At 40.2% G+C, this 27,951-nt stretch overlaps 1 protein-coding gene and 1 pseudogene across 2 annotated transcripts; both read right to left on the reverse strand.

Moving 5' to 3' along the window:
- Nucleotides 1–288: 288 nt before the first annotated feature.
- Nucleotides 289–12,334, reverse strand: M6PR (mannose-6-phosphate receptor, cation dependent). Of its 2 annotated transcripts, XR_010835757.1 has the most exons (8): nucleotides 11,089–11,534; nucleotides 5,840–6,022; nucleotides 4,898–5,064; nucleotides 3,494–3,603; nucleotides 3,088–3,218; nucleotides 2,403–2,529; nucleotides 1,752–1,929; nucleotides 316–817 (listed from the first exon to the last, which is right to left on the reverse strand). XR_010835757.1 is itself a non-coding variant. In XM_059082587.2 (7 exons), exons 2-7 carry the CDS (start codon nucleotides 6,019–6,021, stop codon nucleotides 1,807–1,809), a joined length of 840 nt encoding a protein of 279 aa, XP_058938570.1. In that variant the 5' UTR covers nucleotide 6,022; nucleotides 11,089–12,334; the 3' UTR covers nucleotides 289–1,806. The 2 variants fall into 2 exon arrangements, 1 of the variants encoding a protein (XP_058938570.1); XM_059082587.2 differs by having other exon boundaries at nucleotides 289–1,929; nucleotides 11,089–12,334.
- LOC136792249 (small ribosomal subunit protein eS6-like) lies at nucleotides 7,813–8,693 on the reverse strand (annotated as a pseudogene).
- Nucleotides 12,335–27,951: the final 15,617 nt, after the last annotated feature.

The raw sequence follows: 27,951 nt of genomic DNA on the forward strand, positions 1-27,951 counted from the left end.
TGTGGCTGTTGTCTTTCTTTCCGCCTCCCCCTGCTCCTTTCCAGTTTATCTGTTGTCTCCTACCCCACCTTTCTTTTCCATTCCAACTCTGCTCTGTCCTATAGCTTTATAAAGCAGGAGCGCGTGGGACTGAGGTCAGGAATAGAAGTACCTGCCTTAGGCGCTATACCTTATACAACAAAAATATTAAATATTTTTTTTCCTCCTCAGTAAAAGGATGAAAATTGGTCTCAGTTGTCTCTTACTCCATCATTCCAGTGTATCTACCCTCTCTTTTTCACACAAATGACTAGGCCAACGTGTTTTTTTTTTTTTAATCTTTCAAGTGTTTTTGTACAAAAAAATGTATATATATATTTTTTGCATTTTTAAAACATCAGAGTGTGGGGGAGGGATGCAAACAAGTAACAAAAAAGATGCTTTTATAACATTATTTTCCTGTTTAGAAAGAAGAAAAAAAAATCATTCCAATAGTATTTAAAAGTCCAAAGATGAAATCATTTCATTTCCTTCTCTAAAGGCTGACAAAGGCCCCTGCCTATTGATTCCATCCTCCTGTGTCCAGTGGAGCCATGTTACTCTTCAGTGGCCCAGGCTCACTATCACACAAAGATCAGGCCAGGTTTCTGGGCACATGGCCTGAACAGAAAGGTGGAAGCATCAGAAGATTAAGACCGTCTCCCCACAGAAGTAATGTGGGCAAGAAGACGCGTCCCTGAGCCAGAAAAAGGGACAAGCGCCGCAGCCGTCGCAGCCAGGGCGGAAGGCGAAGAGCCCGGGATGTCCCACCTCTGCCTGCATTCCCTTTCCAAGAAGACTGGGGGCAAAAAAAAAAAAAAAAAAAAAAAAAGTCAAAATGACATGCCTATGAAGGAAAGTGCAACATGTTTAGAAATACTGATAGAGGGATCGTTTTAGGAGTAAGAAAAGCTTTGCCAGCTTTGACTGCAAGTGGGAGAAGAAAGTCGTCAAGGAGATCCCACTACAAGGTAAACAGACTTCCCTTTTCTGGAGCCCCGGCAGCATAGGAGGTCAATTTCCATGTCCCTTTCCGATGGACTGGACTTCTGGATTAGGCATTTTGGCTGCAGATGGACCAATAACCGAAGACTACAATCAAGGTCCTAGCTCCAGCTATAAAGTCGCTCCAATGCCAGCAAATGATGTATGGTACCTTTTAATCCTCTAATCGGGAAATTTCAAAATTCCCCATCCTAATCCCAGAGGTGGGAGAATTAAGTCTACGACATCACCAGGCTCAAACCAAATGGCAGTACTTGGACTACAACCAAGTAATCACTGCAAAATAGTTCCAAGCAGCAAGAAATTACATCCAGATTCTCACGGAGACTACTGTAGGGTACAGAGTAACAGCATGAAAGCAATCAAACCTTGTATAAATAATGTTTCTTTGCTTTTTTTTTTAAATTAAAGAAATCCAGTGTCTCAAAAACTTGTGAAAACGTGTTTAAAAAAGGAAGGGTCAGGGAGCCTGCCACACCCTTTTGCTCACGATAACTCCCCGACTTGTACTTTCTGATATCAAGAGACAGTACAACAGCCTCTGCTGTCATTGGCCCTATTATATGACCTCTGTCCTACGACTGTACCTCTCAGGAGGGAAAACAGATAGGGAACAAAGGGAAGGCATTTCTACTACTGGCAAGTGGATGCAAACCAAAAGCAAACCAGAAAGCAAGAGCAATATTAAGGGTGAGATGAGAGACTGGAGTGGAGGCTGCTTAAGAAACCTGGCTGAGGACGCTTTGGTTTGGGGGCTGGAGAAGCCGGCCATCGAAAGTGCGGTCACATGGGTAGTAAGTGATCGTCCCTTTCTTCCGACTCCTCCCCCAGCTGGTCATCCCCCACACCGCGGTACGCGGCAGGCACGCTTCGGGGCTTAGATCGGCAAACAAAGTCACAGCCATCCTGCAGGGGGAAAGGAAAGGAAGGAAACGAGCATTTGAAATCGGCGGCTTTCAGGTGGGCAGAGTATGTTTATGGTCCAAGAATGTGGCAGCAACTGCTTTTCTCCAGGGATAATGAAGAGAGGCCCCAAAGCTCCAAGGATCAGCCTGAGTCGAATGTGGGGAAGAACAGACGGGTTCTAACTTGGCCTCACCCTTTCCTCACTTAGGCCCCCTGAGAGCTGTATCAGGTTCCCAAATCTCAGCAAAAGGACTGCTCTTCCAGCCACGCCTTATTAGCAAGGCCAGACATGAAGGTGCTATGTTGCTTATCTGTACTAGGGCAACCGACTGTCTTGGTTTGCTGGGACTTTTGTGGTTTTAGCACCCAGTGTCCTGTGTCTCAGGAAACCCCTCAGTCTGGGCAAACCAGGATGGTTGGTCATTCAACCTTGTCTGTAGGCCACGGACTCAGCCAGCTGGCCCGGTACTTACTGCTACCAGGTTGCCGAGGTCCTGCCAGAAGGCCAGGTGTGGAAACTGCTCCATTCCTTTGGCTCCCACCACCAGTCGCTGGTACAGGAACCCCCCAATGACGTAGACAGCGATCAGCGATGCAAACCTGTTGAGGGAGAAAGACATCTATACTCAAAAACCAACGAATAGTAAGACTCGGATACTAAAGATAATCTCTATATTCAGTGTTACCTGTTTCCTAAGCTGTGTTCCATAAAAATGAAAGGAAAAAAAAAGGGGGGTAGTCAGTTGAATGAACAAGGGGGCTGGTAGGTCCTTAGAAAACCAATTAGAGTGTCAGTCTGAGAAAACCAAAATGATCAGAATAAAATAAGGCAGAGTTTGTGACTCTGACTTAGGGCTGAGAACAGTCACCATTAGATATACAACTCCATTTCGTTAGAAGTTCTAATCTAATGGCAGCGTATTAAAAACTGTCCAGCCCTCCAGTAGGGAAAAAACCCTACATCCAAATGCAAATATTTATTGGGGACAAAACATTAAATAAGTCATTTTTAAAAAACTTGCACAGAGTCTAAAGAGGATTTTTACAAATTATAGTATAACATATACATGGACACACACTACTTGTACCTATAGACCTCCAAGTAATTGTGGAGTTAAAAAAAAAAAGGTTTGTACTGATAAAGGAAAAAGTACTCACGTGACAAGTAAGATAGAACCCACGCTGAGGTGGGAGATCTCTGGGGAACAGGCCAGGCTGCTGTCTATCTCAAAGAGGTAGAAACAATCTTGGACTTTGCCTCGCTCCTCAAACACAGGGTTAAAATTATCCTGATGACAAGAGGACAGAACACAACATTTACGTTGTGTCTGACACCTGTCTGAAAAAAGCACAAACCCACAAAACCCACAAAACATTTGCTTTCTCCTGGTTCAAAACCTCTTCCATGGATGATGGAACACGGGTGCCTATGACTCGGGGAAAAGCTGAACTTCTCATTTTATCTCCTCCGTCCCAATAATCTTGTTCCCTCTGGACAGCCTCTCCCACCTCAGGCCAGTCCTTTCCTCTCCTCTCTAGGCTCCCAGGCCCCAGGGTGCCTCACCGCTAGGGTGTGTCGATTGCAGGAGATCATCACCACCGCCCGACGCTGCTCCTTGCCACAGTGACTGTCATATTCATCACCCCCTTTATAGATCAGCATGATCCAATTACCTGAGGAGGGACAAGGAAAATGGAGCTTTGGGGTGTGGGAAAAGCACGAGGCCGACCTGGGCACTGTGGTAGAGTGGAAGTGAGTTCAATGAAATTGGCTGTAATTAAAATAACCCTTTCAGGATGAGCTCTGTATACCAGAAACAGCAGCTAAACCTCGCTCCTTCATAACAGCTATGTGTTCCCTTATTAAGATGACTAAGAATCAGACAGTCATACAAGAATAACCTTAATTTTCCACAAAAATTAAGGCAATCGATAGTGCAAATACAATTATGATCCGTACCTTAATCATGACTCACATTTTCCGAATACCTGCTAACATCAAAAGAAGAGGTTCCATACAATTACTTGGTGGCAAGGGAAAGCCTAAGATCATAAAGTCACCACAGATAAATTCAAAGTGGATGATTTTGAAGACTGGGGGGCATTTTTCCTTCTTTAGTATTTACTGTGTTCAAATTTCTTTTGCAAAGTATCATTTGATCAATAATCACGTGAGGTTAATCAGGTACGGACTGTGCTTCCAATTTTGCATATGAGAAAACAATCAAAAAGGTGAAATGATTTTTCAAGGTCACAGGACAAATAAATATGAGCTGGATCAAAAATCCAGTCTTCTGACCCCTAGCCCCAAACTCTTGGCGTTGTTTTTTATGATGTTATTTATAGGAGGAACAATGTGCAATGAATAATGTATTTATCTGCTTAAGGGAGGAAAACAGACCATAGTTGCTCACATAGTCCTTTCCAGCAATATGATTTTATGACTTTTGAGAAATATTATCAACATAACTCAAGATGGTGGGGAAATTTTTGTAGACTGACTGGTTTGCAAAAAGCTTGATCTCACTTTATTTTTTTTTTTTTTTTTTTTTTTTTTTTTTTTTTTTTTTTTTTGCGGTATGCGGGCCTCTCACTGTTGTGGCCTCTCCCGTTGCAGAGCACAGGCTCCGGACGCACAGGCTCAGCGGCCATGGCTCACGGGCTTAGTTGCTCCGCGGCATGTGGGATCTTCCCGGACCAGGGCACGAACCCGTGTCTCCTGCATCGGCAGGCGGATTCTCAACCACTGCGCCACCAGGGAAGCCCTGATCTCACTTTAAAACAAACACATAAATGTCCTGAGCCTTGGCTGCGGAGGAGCTGTGGAAGTAGGTATCCTGTGGTTTGCAGGTATCTCAGGTGAGCTGAACCACACATACCGTACGGTACACTAAAGAGCCTGGGAAGGGCTGAGACATACAGGATCATCAGAGGGATTCACTTAACTGATCAACAGGGAGAATCTTACTTCCATTGAAGATCTGAGTCTCGTTGAGTCTCCCTACTACTGTCTCCTTCCCATTACTTTTGTTGATCTGCACCAGGCCTGCCCCAGAGGTGTGGTTGCTGGCCTCTCGGCACACCCGGAACACGTAGATATACATGTCTGGGCCCTGGCCCACGGTGCTCTCAAAGCTGTGAGGAGTGAGGACACGGAAGAGGACAGTTACAGCCGTCAGCCTGAGGAAGAGCAGCTTCCTTTCTAACGACAACAATGGTACACTCAACTTATTTATCTGATGTCACGGCTAAACGTCCTAGTGAATAATATCTGTTGCATCATAAGATATCCATGACCCAGACAGAACACCCTAACTGTTGATGATGACTGATTAATAAAATACAGCATCCAAGACAGCTAGTATTCTAGATATTTCTAGAATAATAGCTCTAGACTATGCTAAAACATTAGCTACTACGTCCCCTTGAGTAAGGGTCTATGTTCATGAGATACACCCTCCTTCCTTAAAGATTATCTTCAGATTTATACACCAGAAGATTCCTGACACTTATGATGACGCAGTAGGCCTAAATAACGTTATCCTGATACTTCTAAATATTGAGGCATCAAATAATGCTTTTTAGTTCCTATGAGCTGGTTTCTTGGATCCCGTCATGGAAACCGCTACTCTTCTGCATAAGGTACCTGCACACCACTGCTGAACACGGGGCTGAGCATGTGCTCTACATCACGAAGGAAAGCAAGACAGCACGGCCAAAAAGACTAATATTGCTAAAGTTCAGATTAGAACCGTCGCTCAGAGGAGGTTATGATACATGTATCCCCCCTATGTTTGGGGGGGAGGAAATAAAATCAGTACTAAATACTACTAAAGAAAATCAGCAAGTGGAGGAGGAGATTCTTTAATAAAGTTACCTTCTCAAGCCCTTTAAGATTCTTCTCATTTACCTTTTGTTGAACAGCGGTGTCAGCCTCTTCAGTAGAGCCAACTCTTTCTCTGACTCTTTATCCTTTTCTCCTACCAGGTCGCATGTTTTTTCTTCGGTCTGCCAGGATTCTCTTACTGCTGCGGCGAGCAGCAGCAGCAGCAGCAGCAGGCCAGTCCTCCAGGAGCTGTAGAGGGGGAGCATCCTTTTGGGAGAGGGTATGTGTGTGTTAGGGAGAGCGGGAGAGGGTCGGGAGAGAAGGGAAAGCAAGCAAGCATATGAATGTGTCATAAATGAATGGTATTTTTTTAACCATTTAATCTTCCACCCACCACCTATTATTTTACACTAGCCAGTTTTCTTCATTATTATGATGTTGGGCTTTTACTTGTCTCCATTTCAAGTTCTGTTTTCCCCATTATTTAATATTCAGAATTGGAATCTCAAGTCTCCAGGTTTCTCTTTTTCTTTTTAAAACTTATTTCAAAAGCTTCTTCCTAGCTGACTCCCTTGCTTGACACCACTCACTGGTCACCTCCTGTCCTTCTCGTGCCCCTTTCATGTGCATTCAACAAAGAGGACAGCATTGGCCTTGGTGAAGAGTTAGTGTCTACAGATTGTTGTTGAGATTTCTGCAAGGTGTGCACAAAAAAAGAATATCTAGACTTCTATGCTGTATTGGGAGAAAAACACATTTCTGGTCCTAGAAACTGTCAGAAGAACCAATCAATGGCCTAGAGAATACTTAAGTGTGACCAATGAACAGTATTTTGATTATGCAGAAGCTATAAGATTATTTGGCACATGCAACAAATATTACCTTTTAATATCTCTGTGCCAAGAGCACCTGTGTTAGGAAACCCATATATAGATATACATACATATATACGTATATACACACATGCACATATATACCTATCACCTGTGTGGGGAAACTGTCTCTATATACCAATCACTTTCAGTCTAATTCATAGGTAAGTCCTTCAGAACAAACTATGAGGCTGAGAAGAGGGAAAGGAAAGAACAAAAAGAATTAAATCATGACAGCCTGGTGGAGACATCCTTGCCTCTTTACCATTTGGTGAGAAATTAGATTAAGATGTCTCATTATTTAGGGTTCAATACTGGTTCATAAATACTGCTTAAACCAGTGGCCCTCCATAAGATAATACTCAAATTACAATTGACACTTGATAAGGGCTAGTTGGAAGTTATTAAGAAAGATGTAAACTAGAGAAAGAGACTGGAATACTTTGGGACCTAAGTCCTCATTTTAATATTCAGGAGCATCTAACAGTCTTTGTTCATATTCACCACAAGAATGATGAACAGAGGTAAACACAGCCACGGCACCTAAAACTCCACATCTACCTGTTCGATGTCTCACCTCTGAAAAATCATTCAATCATTTAAATGATAGGGAGAACGAAATTCGCTAGGTCCAAATGAGTGGTTTGAATAAGTATTCCAAAACCCACCTCAGGCTCTACAAATCATGAACCTCAAGAGTTTCTAGCTTCCAATTGCTGATAACTCTTGGGAATCATGTCACTTTACAATTTAGCAAATCCAATTCATCTGATGTTTGTACTGCTTCAGGAATGGAAACATGCGGCTCTGTTTCCCAAACTCATTTTCTTTTCTCTAATTCCATCTTTACACCCAGGATACACTGATTTACTCTTTCAAAAGAATTCACTTTGGTATCCATTAATGATCCCTTAGGCCATTGCTACTTGTTAATTTTATAACAGTTATCACCAATTTTTCTGATACAAAGATTCAATTCTTCCAAACTTTTCTCACTTATGATAAAATGCTTCCATACTACAAGTCTGGACTTTGGTTTGAATACTCTTTAAAAGTCCTCTAATTCTTTGTCATGCTGGTCCACTGACTCCACTGCATTTTTAGCATACAAAACTTAAAACAGGCAGAATTTAATGGGTACTAATAGGTACCTGAATAAATTTTCTCCACACTCCTCAACAAACTTACGTGTGGTTTTTTGGATGTCTGATCTCATTTATTTGTTACTCTTAGACCATCTCGTTTTTGACTGGACTCAGACTTAGAGGTAGAAGCTCTCAGAGGACAGCCTCTGTCTATTGGCAATCTGTTCCTGGTGTTTTTCTTTGGCCTCCTTCATTCTCTTGGCCAAGAGTTTAGCATATTCTGCAGCCTCTTCCTTATTTTCTTAGTATGCTGTTTCTTCAGAGCAATATGCTGACGTTTGTGTTGCAGAACACGTGGAGTAATAGGATGCTGAGTCTTGTATGCTTTGGTCCTACGTTTCTTACCTTCTTTGTTTAGGGGTTTTCTCTCACAATATACTGGTGGACAGAGAGAGACTGAAAAGTTTGTGGGTTCTGCTAGCTCTTTTGGGCCCCAGCTGATGAGGCGAAGTTGTATCTGTGAGTCCAGAAATATGCTTCCCCCCTTTTTCCACTATGACCAAACTGAGAACACTCAGATTGGCACCCACAATGCGAGCCCGTACAGATCTGTGCTTTCTTTCTCCAGTCCTCCTTGGCATGTAACAGGAATGCCCCGTACTCAGTAGCGGGTAGACTCTACCATGGGTCCAGACACCTGCTTCATGGGGAAAACCTTGTTTGTTGTTCCCACCGATTCAGACCACATAACCCTTCCATTCTTCACCCAGAGCATCAGCAGCAACTTCCGCGGCCCATATGCTTCTTACAAAAGGTACGAACGAAGTTTTTGTTCATCATCCACTTCAATGCGTGTCTGGCAGCCATTGGCTGGGAAAGATGTTCAACTTCATCCTGAAGTGGCCAACCTCCTCTGAGGCACCGTGATAAAGAGCTAAATGAACTTACCTTTGACATTCTTTTTTAAAAATTTATTTTGTTTATTTATTTTGGCCACGTCGGGTCTTCATTACTGCGCGCGGGCTTTCTCTAGTTGCAGTGAGCGGGGGCTACTCTTTGCTGCGGTGCACGGGCTTCTCATTGCGGTGTCTTCTTTTGTTGCAGAGCACGGGCTCTAGGTGCGTGGGCTTCAGTAGTTGTGGCACACGGGCTTAGTTGCTCCGCGGCATGTGGGATCTTCCTGGACCGGGGATCGAATACGTGTCCCCTGCATTGGCTGGTGGACTCTTAACCACTGTGCCACCAGGGAGGTCCCACATTTGACATTCCGTTTCCCACATTCCACTAAGGCAACCAATACTTGGGAAGTCGTCTCCCTGACTTGGTGTACTCCAAACATCAATTCATTGTAGTGATATTAATAAGGTGTTTCCATAGACTAAGTATAGCCAGCCACAAAGTCTGAGGCTCCCATAAACACATACAAAGCATCAACAGGAAACACATAATAGAGTGCTTGCCTTTTGCTAGGCATTTAACATACATTAACCAGTTAAGCCTTACAAAAACCCTATGCAGTAAATACAATGACTGTCCTTATTTTACAGAGGAGAAAACTAGACACAGCTAGTGGAGTGAACCAGATAGTGCAGCTCTGAGCTCATGGCCTACACTTAACCATTCCTTTCACATTAAGTTTTTTGGGGATCAGAGTAGGCAGTCAAAGTCTTGCTTTCATTTTGACAAAGCAAGAAGAGGAAGTGACCCCTTACACAGTTCACTAAATAGAAGGCGGAACAAAGAACCCAGACCTCAAACTCCTACCTTCTCTAAATTAACTCACTGCTCCACACAACTTGACCAGCTGACTAAAATAAGAAGCTCCTTTTATTAGACTGATTAAGCATGACATTTTCTTTATATTCTCTCAGGGCCCAATTTGAAATCTCAACTTTCTGTGCTTTCAGTATTCTTTTATCCAGGACCACTTTCTGGAGGGATGCTCACACAGAAGGCTGTATTCTTTGGCTTCAAAGTTAGTTCCTTATCTGTTAACAGTTGATGATTTCTTTTCCCAAATTAGAACAAAGACTCTCACAAAACTGGGAAAGGATGAAGGGCTGAACACCCCGCAGTCAGCATTAGTTGAGTTGAATTAGCTTTCATTTAATTATTGGTTCAAAAAGATAGGAGTTAAAAAGAGATATATTCTTCTCTTTCCTGCTTAAGGTCTGGCTACGTTTGAGCTGCTTCTCTTTGATTCAGTGGCATATGCTCTAAGTGCTTTATCTAGATTATGTTCGTCAATCTTCACAACCCAGAAAAGTAGGTATAATTTCTCCCATTTTACAGATGAGGAAACTGAGTCCTACAGAGCTTAAGTTACTTGCCTTAGGTTATACAAGTATTAAACATGTATGAAGTTATTGTAAGGCAACTTAATGAGTCATGGTATAAAGCTATTTTCTGATAAAGGAGTGCAAAAATGTATTGGTAAGAGTATGAAATGCAAGGGCTGGGTAGTCCCTTTTTACATCTAATTGTGCTACAATTAGAGTCTCAAGATGCAAGAGTTTGTCCTAGAAACTTGGGAAACAAGCGTCAGGACTTAAAAGATTTTGAAAAATCCCTTTCAATTTTCTTGTTCTACAACGATAGATCCATACAGTTAAGGCTAAAAAATTATCCTCCAATGGGATGACCAATGATTAAGCTAGGAATTGGGAAACACTTTACATCACTGGGCCTCTGTACCACTCACTGCCCCCGCTCCTTAAGACTAGCCATGACTATTTTCTGTTTTTCGGTGAAATTTCTACTTTCTTCTCTCTGGCTCATTTCTGATGGTGACGGCCCTTAACTCCTGTCTCCAGCAGCCCACACTTTCAGAAGAGCAGCCCTAACTAGCTGAACCGCCCAAGGTTTAAAAGCCTTAGGAAAGCAGCTCTATGGCCCAAGGGCGGAAGCTCCCTCCAAAGAGGAACGCAAATCCCTCTAATGGCGAGTCTTCGTACCATACACTCATCTCCCTCAAACTTCTTCCAGGCTTCCAGACATTCGCGTCCCGTCTAGTCTCCCGACTTTCCAAATGCTTAGGGCCATACCCTCTACAAATGATGCCACCTGACCTCCCTCAACGATACGGGCCAAAATCCCGTCCACGGGTATCCAGTAACACCTCGAACGGACTCCAGACTTAGCGACCTTCCTTCCCCTGCCTTCCAATCTCTGGTCTTGGAGATCCTTTCTCCCTCACTCCCTTGGCGACCCTGTAACTCCCCAACCTTACACCTCCGCCTTTCTACCCTCAGACTCCTTAGCTGGATTTTGGGGCTAGAACCCGGGCCAAGGGAGACTCAGCGATACCGGCCCCCGTCACAGCCACGAGGGGTGAGCGCTCTCCAGCCCACTCCTCCTCCACGCCCCTCATACTCACGTGTCACGGGCAAACGGAGCAGCCACAGCTCAGAATCCCCGGCCGAGTACCTGCTCGAGGCTGGGAGACAGGACCAGCGAGGGGCCGGCCGCAGACCCCGGTTCCAGAGCTCGCCGCAGAGCCAGCGACCCCACGATCGCCTCGCTGGGCTCCACTCCGGGAACCGGAAACAGGAAGTGCCGGGCGGCCGCTGGGCAACTGCTCCTCCCACTAGACCCCGCGGCATGTCACCGTAGAACCGTTTCGCCCCTTTCCCCTTCCCGGCCTCTCAGATCATCCCGGACGCTGATTGGCCAGGACCGTGGGCGTTAGGCTCCGCCCCCGCGGCATCAACTCCAATCCCTATTGAGACTTGCAAGTTTAGCTCCACCTTTGCGGGTCGCCTTTCTACTGACTGGGGTCCCAGGCTCCCACCTCCTGGCCTCTCGGCTCGGGCCCCAGTCACGCGGGGTCACGCGGGGGTCACACGCGCGGTCAGACGCCAGGCTCGCTCCCTGGTAGGTCGGGCCGGAGGGCGGCGGAAGTGGAAATGCGGGGCGGGGCCAGATCCCCAGGCCGTGGCGGGAGGTGTAGTTCTCGTTTGCCGTCTGAGGGGGACGCTGGTTCGCTGTGTGCTGGCCCCGAGTCGCGCTGTCCCTAGAGGATAGTGGAGAGCGACCGGGTCGTGGTGGCTTTCTTACCGTCACTTTGGTTCTTTACGTCCTGTCTCCGGTTCAGCACCTTGAGGTGCGGCAGAGGTTACTATTCCAGTTAGCCTTATCATCCCTCCGGCATTTTGTGTGATAAACACTCTGCAGCCACTTCTGCTGACCGAGACAAGTCAATTTTTGGTCTTTGCGCCTTTGCTAAGATCCTTTGCGGTGTCTCTCACGTGTGGCGTCTTAGCCGCGTGTGGAAATCCTACCCGTTCATAGAACTCGGTTCAGAGGCGCCTGTGATTCCTGGTCTCACCGTCTTCAGCTGGAACCGTTCCGTCCTCCCAGTGCCCGCTGGCTGCTCGCACCTGGCTTTAGTCTGGTTTCTGCTTTGATTCCTCCGTTGCATTTGCGTGTTCCTCCCAGCGTCTCCTCTGATGGGGACTGGATTTTTTTTTTTTTTTTTTTTTTTTTCTGTACGCGGGCCTCTCACTGCTGTGGTCTCTCCCGTTGCGGAGCACAGGCTCCGGACGCGCGGGCTCAGCGGCCACGGCTCACGGGCCCAGCCGCTCCGTGGCATGTGGGATCTTCCCGGACCGGGGCACGAACCCCTGTCCTCTGCATCGGCAGGCGGTTTCTCAACCACTGCGCCACCAGGGAAGCCCTGTTGTACGTGCTTTAAACGAGCATCAATTCACTTCTCCTTCACGACCAGCTTACTGAGTGAGGATGTATCTTATCCCCATTTTACAGATGAATAAATTAAAGGCGACAGAGGCTAAGTGACTTACCCTGGGCCCCACAGCTACTAAGTTATGGAGTCAGTATTCCGGCTCCATCATTTAGGGGTAAGTTAGTTACATACGTTGTGTATACAGTCCAGAGTTCATGCTCTCGACCCTGCGTTATACTGACTACAGGAGATGCATTTGTTTATTAATTGGTACATTCATTTCAGGCGAGGTGGTATATCTGGGTTGGGTTTGGATGTGTCTTCAAGTAAAAAATAGGAAAATTGAAAGATGAGTTGCTTTCTAATAATGAAAGTAATTTGTCTATTGACACATACACACTACTATATATAGATTAGATAACCGATAAGAATCTACTGTACAGCACAGGGAACTCTATTCAATACTCTGTAATGACCTGTATGGGAAAAGAATCTAAAAAAAGAGCGGATATACGTTGTGTTTATAACTGACTCACTTTGCTGTACAGCAGAAACTAACACATTGTAAATCAACTATACTCCAATAAAAATATTAAGAAAGCGCTTCTAGGAGTTTCCTAAAATCAAATGTTGAGGTTGCCTCCTCTTTAGTATATGCAGAAAAGGGAAGGGTGCTTGAAAGAGCTAGGTATTCTGATGCTTGCTTCACTTCATGGCTTTGAAAATTGTCCCAGACCTGCTCTTTTGTCGACTCTGAGGTGGGAGCTTTGTTGGGAATGCCTTTTTTAACCTCTCAAGAGCTTTGTCCTGTGTGAGTTTTTTGTTACAGGTTTTGCTGTGGTTTCACTGTCAAATACACTCGACCTGCTCACGTTTTCTGATCTGTTTAGCGATCTTTTGATATTTGTTTGGTAGTTTCTCAGTGCCATTATGCATGTACTCAATTTGCCATCTTGAACCAGATTTCAATTTTGAACTTTTATTGATGCCCTCCTTTAAAAAATGATCATATTTAACATATTTCAAGGGTTAAATATATTTTTGTTTTAGGTAATTTTCAATTTTAATATATCAATAAATTAAAAAATTTAGAAAAGATGCAAGAAAAGTACAAAGAACTCTTTTATACACTCTACCTAGATTTGCCAAGTATTTACATGTTGCCCCATTTGCTTTATTGGTCTCTCTCTCCCCCACATCCTCCCTAAACACACACACACACACACACACACACACACACACTTTTATTTTGAACAATCTGAGGGTAAGTTCCCCATTACCACTAAGTACATAATTGTGTATTTCCTAAGAATAAAGACATTCTTACATTACCACAGTATAACTTTCAAAATTAGGAACTATAGCACTTTTTTACCCTTTCCCAACTACAGAAGCAAAGCCAGAGTCACACACTGCAATTAGTTGTCATTTTTCTTTATCTTATTTGACCTTGAAATTTGGAAAAGTACAGGTCACTTATTTTGTGGCATGTCTCTCATTTTGGTTTGGTCTGATGTTGCCTCCTCATTTAGGTATGCATTTCTTGTTAGGACTAAGATGGAAATAATGATCCTGTATCACTCAGCATCCAATCAGAAGACAGATACCACATGAGTCATTTTAAGGAAAAATTTAGTATAAAGAATCGTTTTTTAGTAAAAAATAGTTACTAAAAAGTGTAAGAGAGGACTGTAAGTTACACACAAATCTTACAGAAGTAGGAACTACAAAATGCAGCTGCTACCTTGAGGGCTGAAGATGGGTTAACAAGGAAGCAACTTAGAAACTTAAAGGAGGTGCTACCTTTCCACCCACAGGGGAGAGATTCAGACCTCTGAAGAAAGGGTGTGATTCCTGCCACAGGAACATGCAGCCCACTGATGAGGTGAGAGAAAAACTGCTGGAGACTGTGGGTCACTGGGTCACTGTTGAACTGTCAGTGGGAGCCTCTTTATGGTGGCTTCTTTGTCCTTTGGACTTGTCCCCATCATTTTTTGAGCAGTTCTTTACTTTTGGGCACATAGATGTTCCATGTGGATCTTGAACTTTTCTTACCCTAGAATCAGTCATATCTCAAAGGTGGCCTGGTTCCTTTTAGTGGAGAAGGGTATTGAGAAACCAAGATCTGATTACAGTGTGTGTTTACTGCTACTTGTGTGTCCTTGCTTTGTTTTGGTCCCTCTCAGCAGACAGTTAGGAAATCTATATATCTTTTCAAGAGTGGGAAATCAGCTCCCATTATATTCAGTATATTTATATGTTTGTTCACACATGAGGAAACACAGGGAGTAATTTTATAACTGGTAAAGCTACTAATTAGAGTTCAATGTTTTTTTAAAGTTTCATTTTTTTGAAATTGAGGTAAAATGTATAAACCATGAAATTCACAACGCTTTTTAAAATTTATTTATTTAATTATGGCTGTGTTGGATCTTCGTTGCTGCACGCGGGCTTTGTCTAGTTGTGGCGAATGGGGGCTACTCTTCCTTGCGGTACGCGGGCTTCTCATTGCCGTGGCTTCTCTTGTTGTGGAGCACGGGCTCCAGGCACGTGGGCCTCAGTAGTTGTGGCACATGGGCTCAGTACTTGTGGCTCGTGGGCTCAAGAGCTCAGGCTCAGTAGTTGTGGCGCACAGGCTTAGTTGCTCTGCGGCATGTGGGATCTTCCTGGACCAGGGCTTGAACCCATGTACCCTACATTGGCAGGCGGATTCTTGACCACTGCACCACCAGGGAAGTCCCACAACTCTTAAGTATAGAATTCAGTGAATCTTGACAAATGCATCATAACTGTAACCCCCCTCTAATCAAGACTTAGCAGATTTTCATCACTCAAGAAAATTTCCTCATGCCCTTTTCCAGGCATTCTCCTAGGCCTAGAGGCAACTATTGCTCTCAAATTTTTACCATAGATTAATTTTATCTCTTCCAGAATTTCATATAAAATTGAATCATATACTATGTTTGGTTTCTTTCACTCAATATGATGCCTGTGAGGTTCTGTTGTTACATATATCAGTAGCAGGGTTTTTCTCTTTTTTTGGCTAGATAGTATTATATTGTATGAATATTTCACAACTTGTTGATCTGTTCTTTTGATGGGCATTTAGGTTGTATCTATGTTTTCTTCCGAGAAGCTTTATAGTTTTAGCTTTTATGTTTGTATCTGTAATCAGTTTTTTAAAGTTTTTAAAAAAATATTTATTTTGTTTATTTATTTGGTTGCACTGGGTCTTAGTCATAGCAGCTGGGCTCCTTAGTTGTGGCATGCGAACTCTTAGTTGCAGCATGCATGTGGGATCTAGTTCCCTGACCAGGGATCAAACCTGGGCCCCTTGCATTGGGAGCGCAGAGTCTTAACCTCTGCACCACCAGGGAAGTCCCTGTAATCAATTTTGAATTAATTTTTTTGTATTGTTGAGGTAGGGTCGAGGTCAGTTTTTTTCCCACATGGTTGTATAGGTCTTCCAGTAATGTTTGTTCACTTTTCTTTCTCCCTTAAGTTGCTTTGGAACTTTGTTGAAAATCGGTTGACTATATACATGTGATTCTGTTTCTGGACTTAATTCTGTTCCATTGATCTCTTTGTTCATTATTATGCCAACAACACACTGTCTTGATTCTTCTAGCTTTATAAGTCTTGAAGTAAGTTAGTGTAAATCTTGCTTGTTTTTTCAAGATTGTTTTGGCATTTCCATAAATATGTTTAGAATCAACCTGTCAATTTCTGTTTAAAAAATCTTGCTGGAATTATAATTGGGAGTAATGTGAATCTAAAGGTAAATTTGAGGAAAATTGACATTTTAACAATGTTGAATTTTACAATCCATGGATAGGATACACTCTCTATTTATTTAGGTCTTCTCTAATTTCTTTCAGCTATGTTTTATAGTTTTTAGTGTAGAGGTCTTACATGTCATTTGTTACATTTATTCCCAAGTACACACATTTTGATGCTTTTATAACTGAAAATATTGTGAAAAATTTTTTTTACGAATGTTTGCTACTCGTGTATAAAAATACAGTTGATTTTTGTATTTTGACCTATATCCTGTAACCTTGCTAAATTTACTTATTTTGGCAGTTGCTTCTTTCTTTTGAACTTCTGGCCATCATGGTGTAACTGGGACTGGATTTATTTTCTCATCTGAAACAACTGGAAAACGAAAATATATGAAACTGGTTTTCAGATACTGGACAACAGGCAATACAGGACAGTAACTCCTGAGAGAAGGAAAATAAGGCGAGCCCCTGCTTATCCCTGCTTACAGTTGCCTCTCCTTACTAATTCTTGTCAAAAAGCAAGCCTCAAAAGGATGAAACTGGTACCAAGTAACTGTGTCCAATAACAAAAGCCAACAATTTTGAAAAGAGCTCAAGACAATTTGGCAACAACAGCATAAAATTCACAATGTCTGGAATCCAGCAAAAGATTATCAGGCATGCAAAGGAGGCAAATATAACCCATAACCAGGAGAAAAATCAGTCATTAGAAACTGAACCAGAAATGACAAAGATGAAAGAATTTGCAGAAAGGATGTTAGAATAGCTATTATAAATACACTTCATATGTCCAGTAGATAAGAGGAAAATTGAACATTATAAAGAGAAAAAGGCAAGATATTTTTAAAATAAACCAAGTTATGCTTCCACAGATGAGAAATACAATATCTTAAATGATGCAATGAAAATATACTGAATGGAATCAACAGTAGACTAGAAACTACAGAAGGAAAGGTTAATTTTTAAAAAAAAAAATTATTTATTTTTGCTGCATTGAGTCTTAGTTGTGGCATGTGGGATCTTCGCCGGGTCTTATGGAATCTTTCGTTGTGGCACACGGGCTTCTCTCTAGTTGTGGCGAGTGGGCTCCAGAGTGCATGGACTCTGTAGTTGCAGCGTGTGAGCTCTAAAGTTGTGGCACATGGGCTTAGTTGGCCCGTGACATGTGGGGTCTTAGTTCCCCGTTGAGGGATTGAACCTGTGTCCCCTGCATTGGAAGGCAGATTCTTAATCACTGGACCACCAGGGTAGTCCCAGGAAAGTTAATTAACTTGAAGACATATCATTAGAAAATATCCAAAATAAACGCATGTGGAAAAAAGACCCTCCCCCGCCAAAAAAAACCCCCAAAAACCCAGAACCTACCAACCTAGGTTGACAGGAGAACTTTGTCAACCTAGAATTGTATACAGACAAAAATACCTTAAAAAAAATAAAGGCAGGGTCTTTGCTGACGGCACAATGGTTAAGAATCTGCCTGCCAATGCAGGGGACACGGGTTCAGACCTTGGTCCGAGACGATCCCACATGCCGCAGAGCAACTAGACCTGTGCTCCACAACTACTGAGCCTGTGCTCTAGAGCCCATGAGCCACAACTACTGAGCCCGTGTGCCACGACTACTGAAGCCTGCGTGTCTAGAGCCAATGCTCTGTAACAAGAGAAGCTACCATAATGAGAAGCCCGTGCACCGCAACAAAGAGTAGCCCCTGCTCACTGCAACTAGAGAAAGCCCACGTGCAGCAATGAAGACCCAATGCAGCCAAAAATAAAAATAAATTTTAAAAAAAGGCAAATTAAAATTTTTTTCAGATGAACAAAAGATGAGGAATTCATTGCAAACAGACCACTAAAATACATATTAAAGGAAGTTCTTCTTCTAGAAGGAAAATTATACCACATGGAAATTTAGAATTATGTAAGGAAATAAAGAACTTTAGCAATGATAAATATGAATATAACTATAAAACACTTTTGTTCTAATTTTAAAAGATACCTTTAAGAGATTAATGCCTGATTGAAAGAAAAATATTAACAATCTATTGTGGAATTTATAATGTAGGTAGAAGTAAAATGTTTGACAATGGACAGGGAGAGGGAGAGAAAGTATACTGTTGTAAGGTTCATTTGATATACATGAAGTGTTATGATATTATTTGGAGGAAGAATGTGATTAAAGATATACTGGAGACTCTAGAGCATCCAAAAAAAGAAAAAGAAAAAAAGAAAAAAAAGAAACGGAGTTCCCTGGTGGCCTAGTGGTTAGGATTCTGGGCTTTCAGTGCCGTGGCCCGAGTTCAGTCCCTGGTCAGAGAACTGAGATCCTGCAAGCCACATGGAGCAGCCAAAAAAATTTAAAAAGGAAAGAAGGAATGAAGGAAGAAGGAAAAGAGGAAACAAGGAAAGAGAAAGGTATAACTGATAATAAGGGAGATAAAATGGAATCATAAAAGACATTCAATTTTATAAAAAAGATCAGGAAAATAGGGAAAAAATGAACAAAGAATAAATCAAACACATAAATAGCAAGATAGTAGATATAAGGCTACCTGTAATGATAATCACATGATCTAAAATGGCCTAAATACTCCAATTAAAAGGCAGAGATTATCAGATTAGATAAAAGCAAAAAGTAAGACCCAAGTATATGCTCTCTGGGAAAATAAACAATAAATAAAAGGATGGAAATAATTATACCATGTAAACACTAATCCAGGAAAAGCTAGAATGCCTATATTAATTAGACAAAATAGATTTTAGAACAAGGAATATTACCATGGATAAAGAGGGACATTTCATAAGGATAAAAGAATCAGATCATCAGGACACGTGTTTGTAGCTAATAACAGCTTTAAAATGCGTGAAGCAAAATCTGAGAGAATTTGAGAGAAAAAGATAAATTGACAATTATAGTTGGAGATTTCAATATCCTCTTCTCATAATTAACATAGTCAGAAAATCTGCAGTGATATAGGAGACTTGAACAACACCATCAACTAACTTGACTAATTGACATTAATTCGCTTGCCACCCCTTTTGTGAATAAAGTTTTATTGGAACACAGACACACATACTTGTTTATATTTATCCATGTCTGCTTTTGTACTATAATGGCTGAGTTGAGTAGTTGTGAGAAAACCATATTGCCAGAAAAGCCTGAGATATTTACTATGTGGCCTTTTACAGAAAATGTTTGCTCATCCCTGACTTAGATGAAAAGAACAGATTTACTGAAAGACACAAACTACTGAGGTTTACTCAAGAAAAAATACATAACTTGAATATCTCACTATCCATTAAAGAAATAATTGAATTTATAGTTAAAAGCTTCCCATAAAGAAAACTTTAGGCCCAGATGGCTTCACTGGTAAATTCTACTATCTTTTGATCTTTTATTTATTATTCTTGTCTAGTTCTTTCTGTACAGTGTTGAATAGAGATGGTAAAATTAGACATTCTTGCTTTCTTTGTTCTTGGAATAAACCACACTTTGTCATGATGAATTACCTCTTTTATGTTCTTCTGGATTTGATTTGCTGATAGTTTTTTTTTTTTTAAAGATTTTGATGTCTATATTTATGAGGGTTGGGGTCTGTAATTTACATATTTGTAATTTTTTCTCAGGGTCATGATGGCCTCCTAAAATATGTTGGAGGGTGTACTTTCATTTCCTGTTTTCTGAAGGGATTGTGTTATTTATTTCCTAAAGTTTTGCTATTTTGTTTGTTTTTTGTTTTGTGTGTGTGTTACGCGGGCCTCTCACTGTTGTGGCCTCTCCCGTTGCGGAGCACAGGCTCCGGACGCGCAGGCGCAGCGGCCACGGCTCACGGGCCCAGCCGCTCCGCGGCACGTGGGATCTTCCTGGACCGGGGCACGAACCCGCGTCCCCTGCATCGGCAGGTGGACTCTCAACCACTGCGCCACCAGGGAAGCCCAGAAGCTTTCTTAATGGGAAGGTTTGTACTAACAAATTCAATTTTTTCAGTGAAAAGAGAGTTATTCAGAAATTTCTTCTTGTGTCAGTTTGGTAAATTGTGTTTTCCAAGGAATTTTTGTTTTATCTACATTGTTAAATTTATTGGTTTATAGATATAATATTCCTTTATTATCCTTTTAATGTCTTTAAAATCTATAGAGATATACTCTTTATTCTTGATATTCATAATTTGAGCCCTCTCTGTTTCTTGATCAGTCTTGTTAAAAGTTTATCAATCAGTAATCTTATCAAAGAATCAAATTTTGGCTTTGTTAATTTTTCTATTGCTTGGTTTTTAAAAATTTTATTGATTTCAGATTTTAAAATTCTGATCTGCTTACTTTGGTTTTAATTTGCTCTTCTTTTTCTATCTTCTTAAACTTGATTTGTTTATTTAAAATCTTTCTACTTTTGTATTCATTTAAAGCTATAACATTCCCTCCAAGCCTCTGTTTTAGCTGTGTTCTACAAATTTTTCTATTGTGTTTTTATAATAATTTAGTTTGATATATTTTCTGATTTTTCACCCATGTATTATTTAGAAATGTGCGTATTTTTTTTAGATGTACAAAAAGTCATCTTAATTCTTCTAAGAGAACTTAATTTTCTTTGTTTTTTCCCCCTTTTAAATTATTTTTATTATTATATCAATGGAAAAGTCTCAGGTTAAAAATAGTGGATTTTTAACACTTCTCTCTAACATTTTAAATTTTTATATTTATTTTTTTGAGATATAATTGACATATAACAATTGTATTAGTTTTGGGTGCACAGTGTATGATTTGATACATGTATACAATTTGAAATGATTACCACAATAAGTTTACTTAACATTCATTACCACACAGTTACAATTTTATTTTCTTGTAATGAGAACTTTTACAATTTACTCTCTTAACAACTTGTAAGTATATAATAAAATATTGTTAACTATAGTCACCATGCTGTATATTACATCTGCAGGACTTTCTTGTAACTGGTAGACTGTACCTTTTGACTACCTTCACTCATTTCCTCCATCTCTACTCCCCACCTCTGGCAATCACCAACTTGTTCTCTATATCTATGAGTTTGGGTTTCTTTTTTCTTTAGATACCACACGTAAGTAAGATCATACAGTATTTGCCTTTCTTGGTCTGACTTGTTTCACTTGGCATAATGCGCTCAAGTTTCATCCATGTTGTCACAAATGGCAAGTTTCCTTTTTTAATGGCTGAATGATATTCCATTATATATATAAAATCACAGTCTCTTTATCCATTCATCTATCAGTGGACACAGGTTGTTTCCGTGTGTTGGCTATTATGAATAAAGCTGCAATAAACAGGGGGGTACAGATATTTTTTTCAAGATAGTGATTTTGTCTTTTTTGGATAAATATCTAGAAGTGGAGTTGCTGGATCACATGGTAGTTCAATTTTCAATTTTTGAGGTGCCTCCATACTGTTTTCCATAGTGGTTGCTCCAATTTTTGTTCCCACCGACAGTGCACAAGAGTTCCTTTTCTCCACATTCTCTCCACCACTTCTCATTTCTTGTCTTTTTGATATTAGCCATTCTAACAAATGTGAGGTGATATGTCATTGTAGTTTTGATATGTATTTCCCTGATGATTATAATTTCCAAATACTTAGGAATGTTTTAATTTCTAAATATTTAAGAATTTTCTAGACTTTTTGTAATTGATTCCACTGTGGTCATAGAACATATCTGTAGTATTTCAACATATTGAAATTTATTAAAACATTATTACTCAATATATAATTTACTTGATGAACGTTCCATTTACACTTGAAAGTCATGGGTATTTTGTAGTTGTTTGATATTATTTTGTTGGGTAAATTTCAATTAGGTCAAGGTGGTTGATAGTATTGTTTAGATCTTTTATATTTTTAACTGATATTTTTTGTATAATTATTTTATCAGTTACTGAGAAAGGGATGTTTATATCTCCATATGTGATTATGGATTTGTTTCTTTCTCCTTTTAATTCAGTCAGTTTTGCTTCCTATGTTTGGAAGTTTTATTCAGTATTATTAGGTGCATGCTCATTTATAGTTGTGTTTGATTAATGCTGTGTTTCATATAATTATGAAATGTACTTCTTCATACTTGTCAATTTTGTCTTGTAATATAGCCAGTTGTGGTAGGCTGAATAATGTCCCCCTCTCCCATCCCCCAAAAGATGTCCACGTCTTAATCCCTAGAATCTGTGAATATGTTACCCTATATGGAAAAAGAAACTTCGTAGATATTAAATTAAGAATCTTGCAAGAGAGATTATGTTGGATTATCCAGATGGGTCCACTGTAATCACAGTGATACTTATAAGAGGGAGGTAGTAGTGTTAAAGTCAGAAAAAAGGAGATGAGGCAGTGGAAACAGAGATTGGGGTGATGCCCTTTGAAGACGGAGAAAGGGGCCATAAGCTAAGGAATTTGGGCAGCCTCTAGAAGCAGGAAAAATCAAGGAAATGGATTCATTTTACACTTCTGACATACAGAACTGTGAGACAATAAATATACATCATTTTAAGCCACAGTATTTGTCGTAATTTATTACAGCAACAATAAGAAACTGATATATCACTCCAGGTTTCTTGTTTACTGTTGCATGGTATATCTTTTCCAATATATTCCTTAAACCTCTTTGTGTCATTATATTTAAACTGTGTGTGTTATATAGAGCGTATAGTTGGTTCTTGCTTTTTCATTTAGTGTTACAGTCTCATTGTCATTTATTTGACGTATTTAGTCTATTTATTCATTTATTTAAAAGAGTAGTTCACTATGCACTTTGTTTTAATATTTATTTATTTACTTATTTATTTGGTTGCACCGGGTCTTAGTTGTGGCACGTGGGATCTTCATTGCCGTGTGCAGGATTTTTGTTGCAGCATGTGGAATCTTTTAGTTGTGGCACGCGGAATCTTTTAGTTGCGGCATGCGGGATCTTTAGTTGTGGCACACGGGATCTAGTTCCCTGACTAGGGATTGAACGTGGGCCCCCTGCAGTGGGAGCGTGGAGTCTTAACCATTGGACCACTAGGGAAGTACCACTATGCATTTTATTTATTTATTTACTTTTATTATTATTATTTTTTGGCTGGGCCCTGTGGCTTGCAGGATCCTTGTTCCCTGACCAGGGATCAAACCTGGTGCCCCAGCAGTGAGAGCACTGAGTTCTAACCACTGGACCGCCAGGGAATTCTCTGCTTAGTCTATTTATGATGAATTCAGTTATTGATATGGTTGGCTCTAGGTCTTTCCCTTTGCTATTTGTGTACAATTTATCTTATCTATTTTGCTTTATTTTTCTTTCTTTTAAAGAAATTAAGGGGAGGAATAAAACCGCAATCTTTTATATGTATGTAAATATTTACCATTTCTTCTTGTCTTCAGTCTTGTAGATTTAAATTTTCATCTTGTGACATTTTCAGTATGAAAGTTTCTTTAGCATTTCTAGTAGTGCCGGACTGCTCATGACAAATTATCTGTTTTCTTTACTATGAAAATGGTTTTTTTTCCCCTCTTCATTTTGCTGGATGTTTTTACTGGATATAGAATTCTGGATTGGGAGTATTATTCTCCTTCCGACCCCTACTCCAGCTTTATTGAGATACAATTGGCATATGACATTGTGTAAATTTAAGGTGTACAACCTGATTATTTGATACATGTATATATTGTGAAATTATTACCACAGTAAGGTTAGTTACCACAGCCATCAGCTCACATACTTACCTTTTCTTTTGTAGTGATAACATTTAAGATTTACTCTCAGCAAATTTCATGTATACAATACAGTATTGTTAGGTATAGCCACTATGCTGTACATTAAATCTCTAGAATTTATTCATCTTATAACTGGAAGTTTGTACCCTTTGACCAACGTCTTTCCATTTCCTCCATGCCCTGGTCCCTGGCAACCACCGTTCTACTTTCTGTTTCTATGAGTTCAGGGTCTACCAATGTTGTCACAAATGGCAGGATTTGCTTCTCTTTTATTGCTGAAATATATATGTATATCTGTCTCACATTTACTGTATCCATTCATTAATCAATGGACACAGGCTATTTCCATGTCTTGGCTATTGTAAATAATGCTGCAATAAACATGGAGGCACAGATACCTCTGAGATTGTGACTTTATTTCCTTCAGATACATGCCCAGAAGTGGAATTGCTGTATAGTATGGTAGTTGTATTTTTTAAAATTTATTTAAAAGTCTTTTCTATTTTTAAAAATTAATTAATTAATTAATTTTTGGCTGCGTTGGGTCTTTGTTGCCGTGCATGGGCTTCCTCTAGTTGCTGCGAGCGGGGGCTACTCTTCGTTGTGGTGCAAGGGCTTCTCATTGCAGTGGCTTCTCTTGTTGTGGAGCACGGGCTCTAGGTGCGCAGGCTTCAGTAGTTGCAGCTCCCGGGTTCTAGAGCGCAGGCTCAGTAGTTGTGACGCCCAGGCTTAGTTGCTCTGTGGCATGTGGGATCTTCCCGGACCAGGGCTCGAACCTGAATCCCCTGCATTGACAGGCAGACTCTTAACCACTGCACCACCAGGGAGGCCCAGTAGTTGTATTTTTTTTTGAGGAACCTCCATACTGTTTCCTATGGCGCCTGCACCAACAGTGTTATTCTTTTACCTTTCTAAAAATGGCATTCCATTGTCTTTCTCCTTTTAGGTTTCTGATGAGAATTCAGCTATCATTCATGTCATTGTTGCCCTCTGTTAATGTGTTATTTTTCTCTGGCTGCTTGCAGTATTTTCTCTTTATCTTTGGTTTTCAGCAGTTTTGCCATGATGTTCTTTAGGTGTGGTATCCCTTATATTTATCCTGATTGGGGTTCATTTTCTCATAGCTGCAAGTTTTACACTAAATTTGGGAATTATTTGACCATTAATTCTTCAAATTCTTTTGTGCTGTATTATATTTCTCCTGTATTTCTGGGACTTCATAAATGTAGCACTTATATACTACTTGATATTGTCCTACAAGTTACTGAAGCTCTATTCACTTTTTCTTCTCTTCTTCATATTAGATAATTCCTAGCAATATATCCTCACATTCACTGACTTCTTCTTCTGTTCTTTCCAATTTGCTGTTAGTCATATTCTTTAAAAAAATTTTAAATTAAAAATTATGGATTTTTTTCTGTTTTAGAATATTCACTTTGTTCTTTTTTATAGTTTCTACTTCTCTGCTGAGACTCTTCCAAGTTCAAAGATAGTACAAGGCATTCCTTTTACCCTTCACCCCACTCCCCCTAATGTCAACATCTTATTTATTTTTTAAAATTTATTTATATTTTTGGATGCAGTGGGTCTTAGCTGCTGCGCATGGGCTTTCTCTAGTTGTGGCAAGAGGGGCCTACTCTTCGTTGCAGTGCGTGGGCTTCTCATTGCAGTGGCTTCTCTTGTTGCAGAGCACAGGCTCTAGGTGTGTAGCCTTCAGTAGTTGTGGCACGTGGGCTCAGTAGTTGTGGCTCACGGGCTCTAGAGCACAGGCTCAGTGGCTGTGGCACACGGGCTTAGCTGCTCCTCAGCATGTAGGATCTTCCCGGACCAGGGCTCAAACCCATGTCCCCTGCATTGACAGGCGGATTCTTAACCACTGCACCACCAGGGAAGTCCCTAATGTCAACATCTTATGTAATCATGGTACATTTGTCAAAGCCAAGAAATAAACACTGCTACATTATTATTAACTAACTCCAGGTTTTCTTGAATTTCACCAGTTTTCCATTAATTTTCTTTTTCCTATTCCAGGATGTAACCCAGGATACCACCTTGCATATAGTTTTCAAATTTTCTTAGTCTTCTCTGGTCTGTAATAGTTCCTCAGTATTTTCTTACTTTTTATGACCTTGATGAATTTGAAGAGTACTCGTCAGATATTTACAGGTCTCAATTTGGAGTTATCGGATTATTTTTCATGTTTAGACTAAGGTTATGGGTTTTGGTGAAATATACTTTAGTGATTAGGTGCCTTTCTCATTGCATCATGTTGTGGGTGCATGATATCAACAAGACTTATCACTGGTTGTTCACACATTTAACCCTGTTCATGGGTGAGGTTGAGTTTGCCAGGTTTCTCCACTGTAAAATTACTGTTTTCCCCATCAATACATTATTCTTTGGAAGTGAGTTGCTAAGTATTGCCAACACTCAAGGGGAGGAGGATTAAATTGCACATCATGAGGCAGGAGTATCTCCATATATTATCTGGAATCTGTGTAAGGAAAATTTTAACTTCTCCTCCATTTATTTATTCAGTCATTTATTTATAAATCAGTACAGATTCAGAGGAGTGACATCAATGATGGCAGAGTAGGAGACTCCAGCCTCTGATCCCACAAAGAACAACAATTAGCTATCTACTAACAAAAATAGCTCTGGGAGACCACGGGAGTTCACTTAAGAAGCATCAGCAACACAGTGGAGCCAAAAACTTGAGAATAACCACACAAATGGTAGGAAGAATAGTTTCATTTTGCCTGCATCATCCCTTCCCCAAGTATATACTAATTTCTGACAAAGAAACCGAGACTATGCAATGGGGAAAGGATAGTCTCTTAAATAAATGATATTGGGAAAACATTTCTACATGCAAAAGAATGACAAAACAACTCAAATTGGATTAAAAAATTAAAAGTAAGACCTGAAACCATAAAACTCCCAGTAGAAAACATAGGGGAAAACCTCCTTGACATTGGTCTTGGCAATGATCTTTTAGAAGGTACACCAAAAGCACAGGCAACAAAGCAAAAATAAACGAGTGGGACTACATCAAATTAAATAGTTTCCGCAGAGCAAAGGAAACACCAGAATGAATGAAAATGTAAATTGGTACACTCACTATGGAAAACAGTATTGAGGCGCCTCCAAAAATTAAAAATAGAACCACCATATGATGCACTAATCCTACTTCTGTGTATATATCCAAAGGAAATAAAATCACTATTTCAGAGATATCTGCATTGCTATGTTCATTGCAGCATTATTCATAATGACTATGATATGGAAATAGCCTTAGTGCCTGTTGATAGATGAATGGATTAAAAAATGTGAGATAGATATATATATATATAAAATAGAAAGTTATTCAGCCTTAAAAAAGAAGGGAATTCTGCCATTTGCAATAATAGAAATGAACCCAGAGGACATTATCTAAGTGAATCCACCCACAGAAAGACAAATTTCACATGATCTCAGTATTTGGAATCTAAAAAAACGTTGAAGTTATAGTAACAAAGAGTAGAAACTAGGTTATCAAGAATTGGTGGGTGGAGGAAAATGGGAGATATTGATCAAAGGGTATAAACTTTCAGTTATAAGATGAATAAATTCTGGAGATGTAGTGTACAGCATGGTGACTATACCTAATAATAATGTATGTATACTTGAAATTTTCTGAGAGAGTAGATCTCAAGTGTTACCACCACACACACACACACACACACACACACACACACAAATGGTAACTATTGGAGGTGATGGATATGTTAATTAATTTGATTGTGGTAATCATTTCATAATGTATACTTATATCAAAACTCATATTGTGTATCTTAAATATGTATTACAATTTTTATTTGTCAAGAATGAATAAATAAAATAAGTGTGGATTCATAGATTTTTTTTTTATTCCTGCATTATAACCAATACATCCAATACTTACAATATAATCCAATTTATTTTGTTGCTCTAATTGTTTCATTTTGGACATCAGTAGCTTTTCCAGCTTGATTTTTTTTTTTTTTTTTTTTTTTTTGCGATACGCGGGCCTCTCACTGTTGTGG

The sequence above is a fragment of the Kogia breviceps genome, chromosome 12 (genome assembly GCF_026419965.1).
Source record: "Kogia breviceps isolate mKogBre1 chromosome 12, mKogBre1 haplotype 1, whole genome shotgun sequence".
Taxonomy (NCBI): Eukaryota; Metazoa; Chordata; class Mammalia; order Artiodactyla; family Physeteridae; genus Kogia; species Kogia breviceps.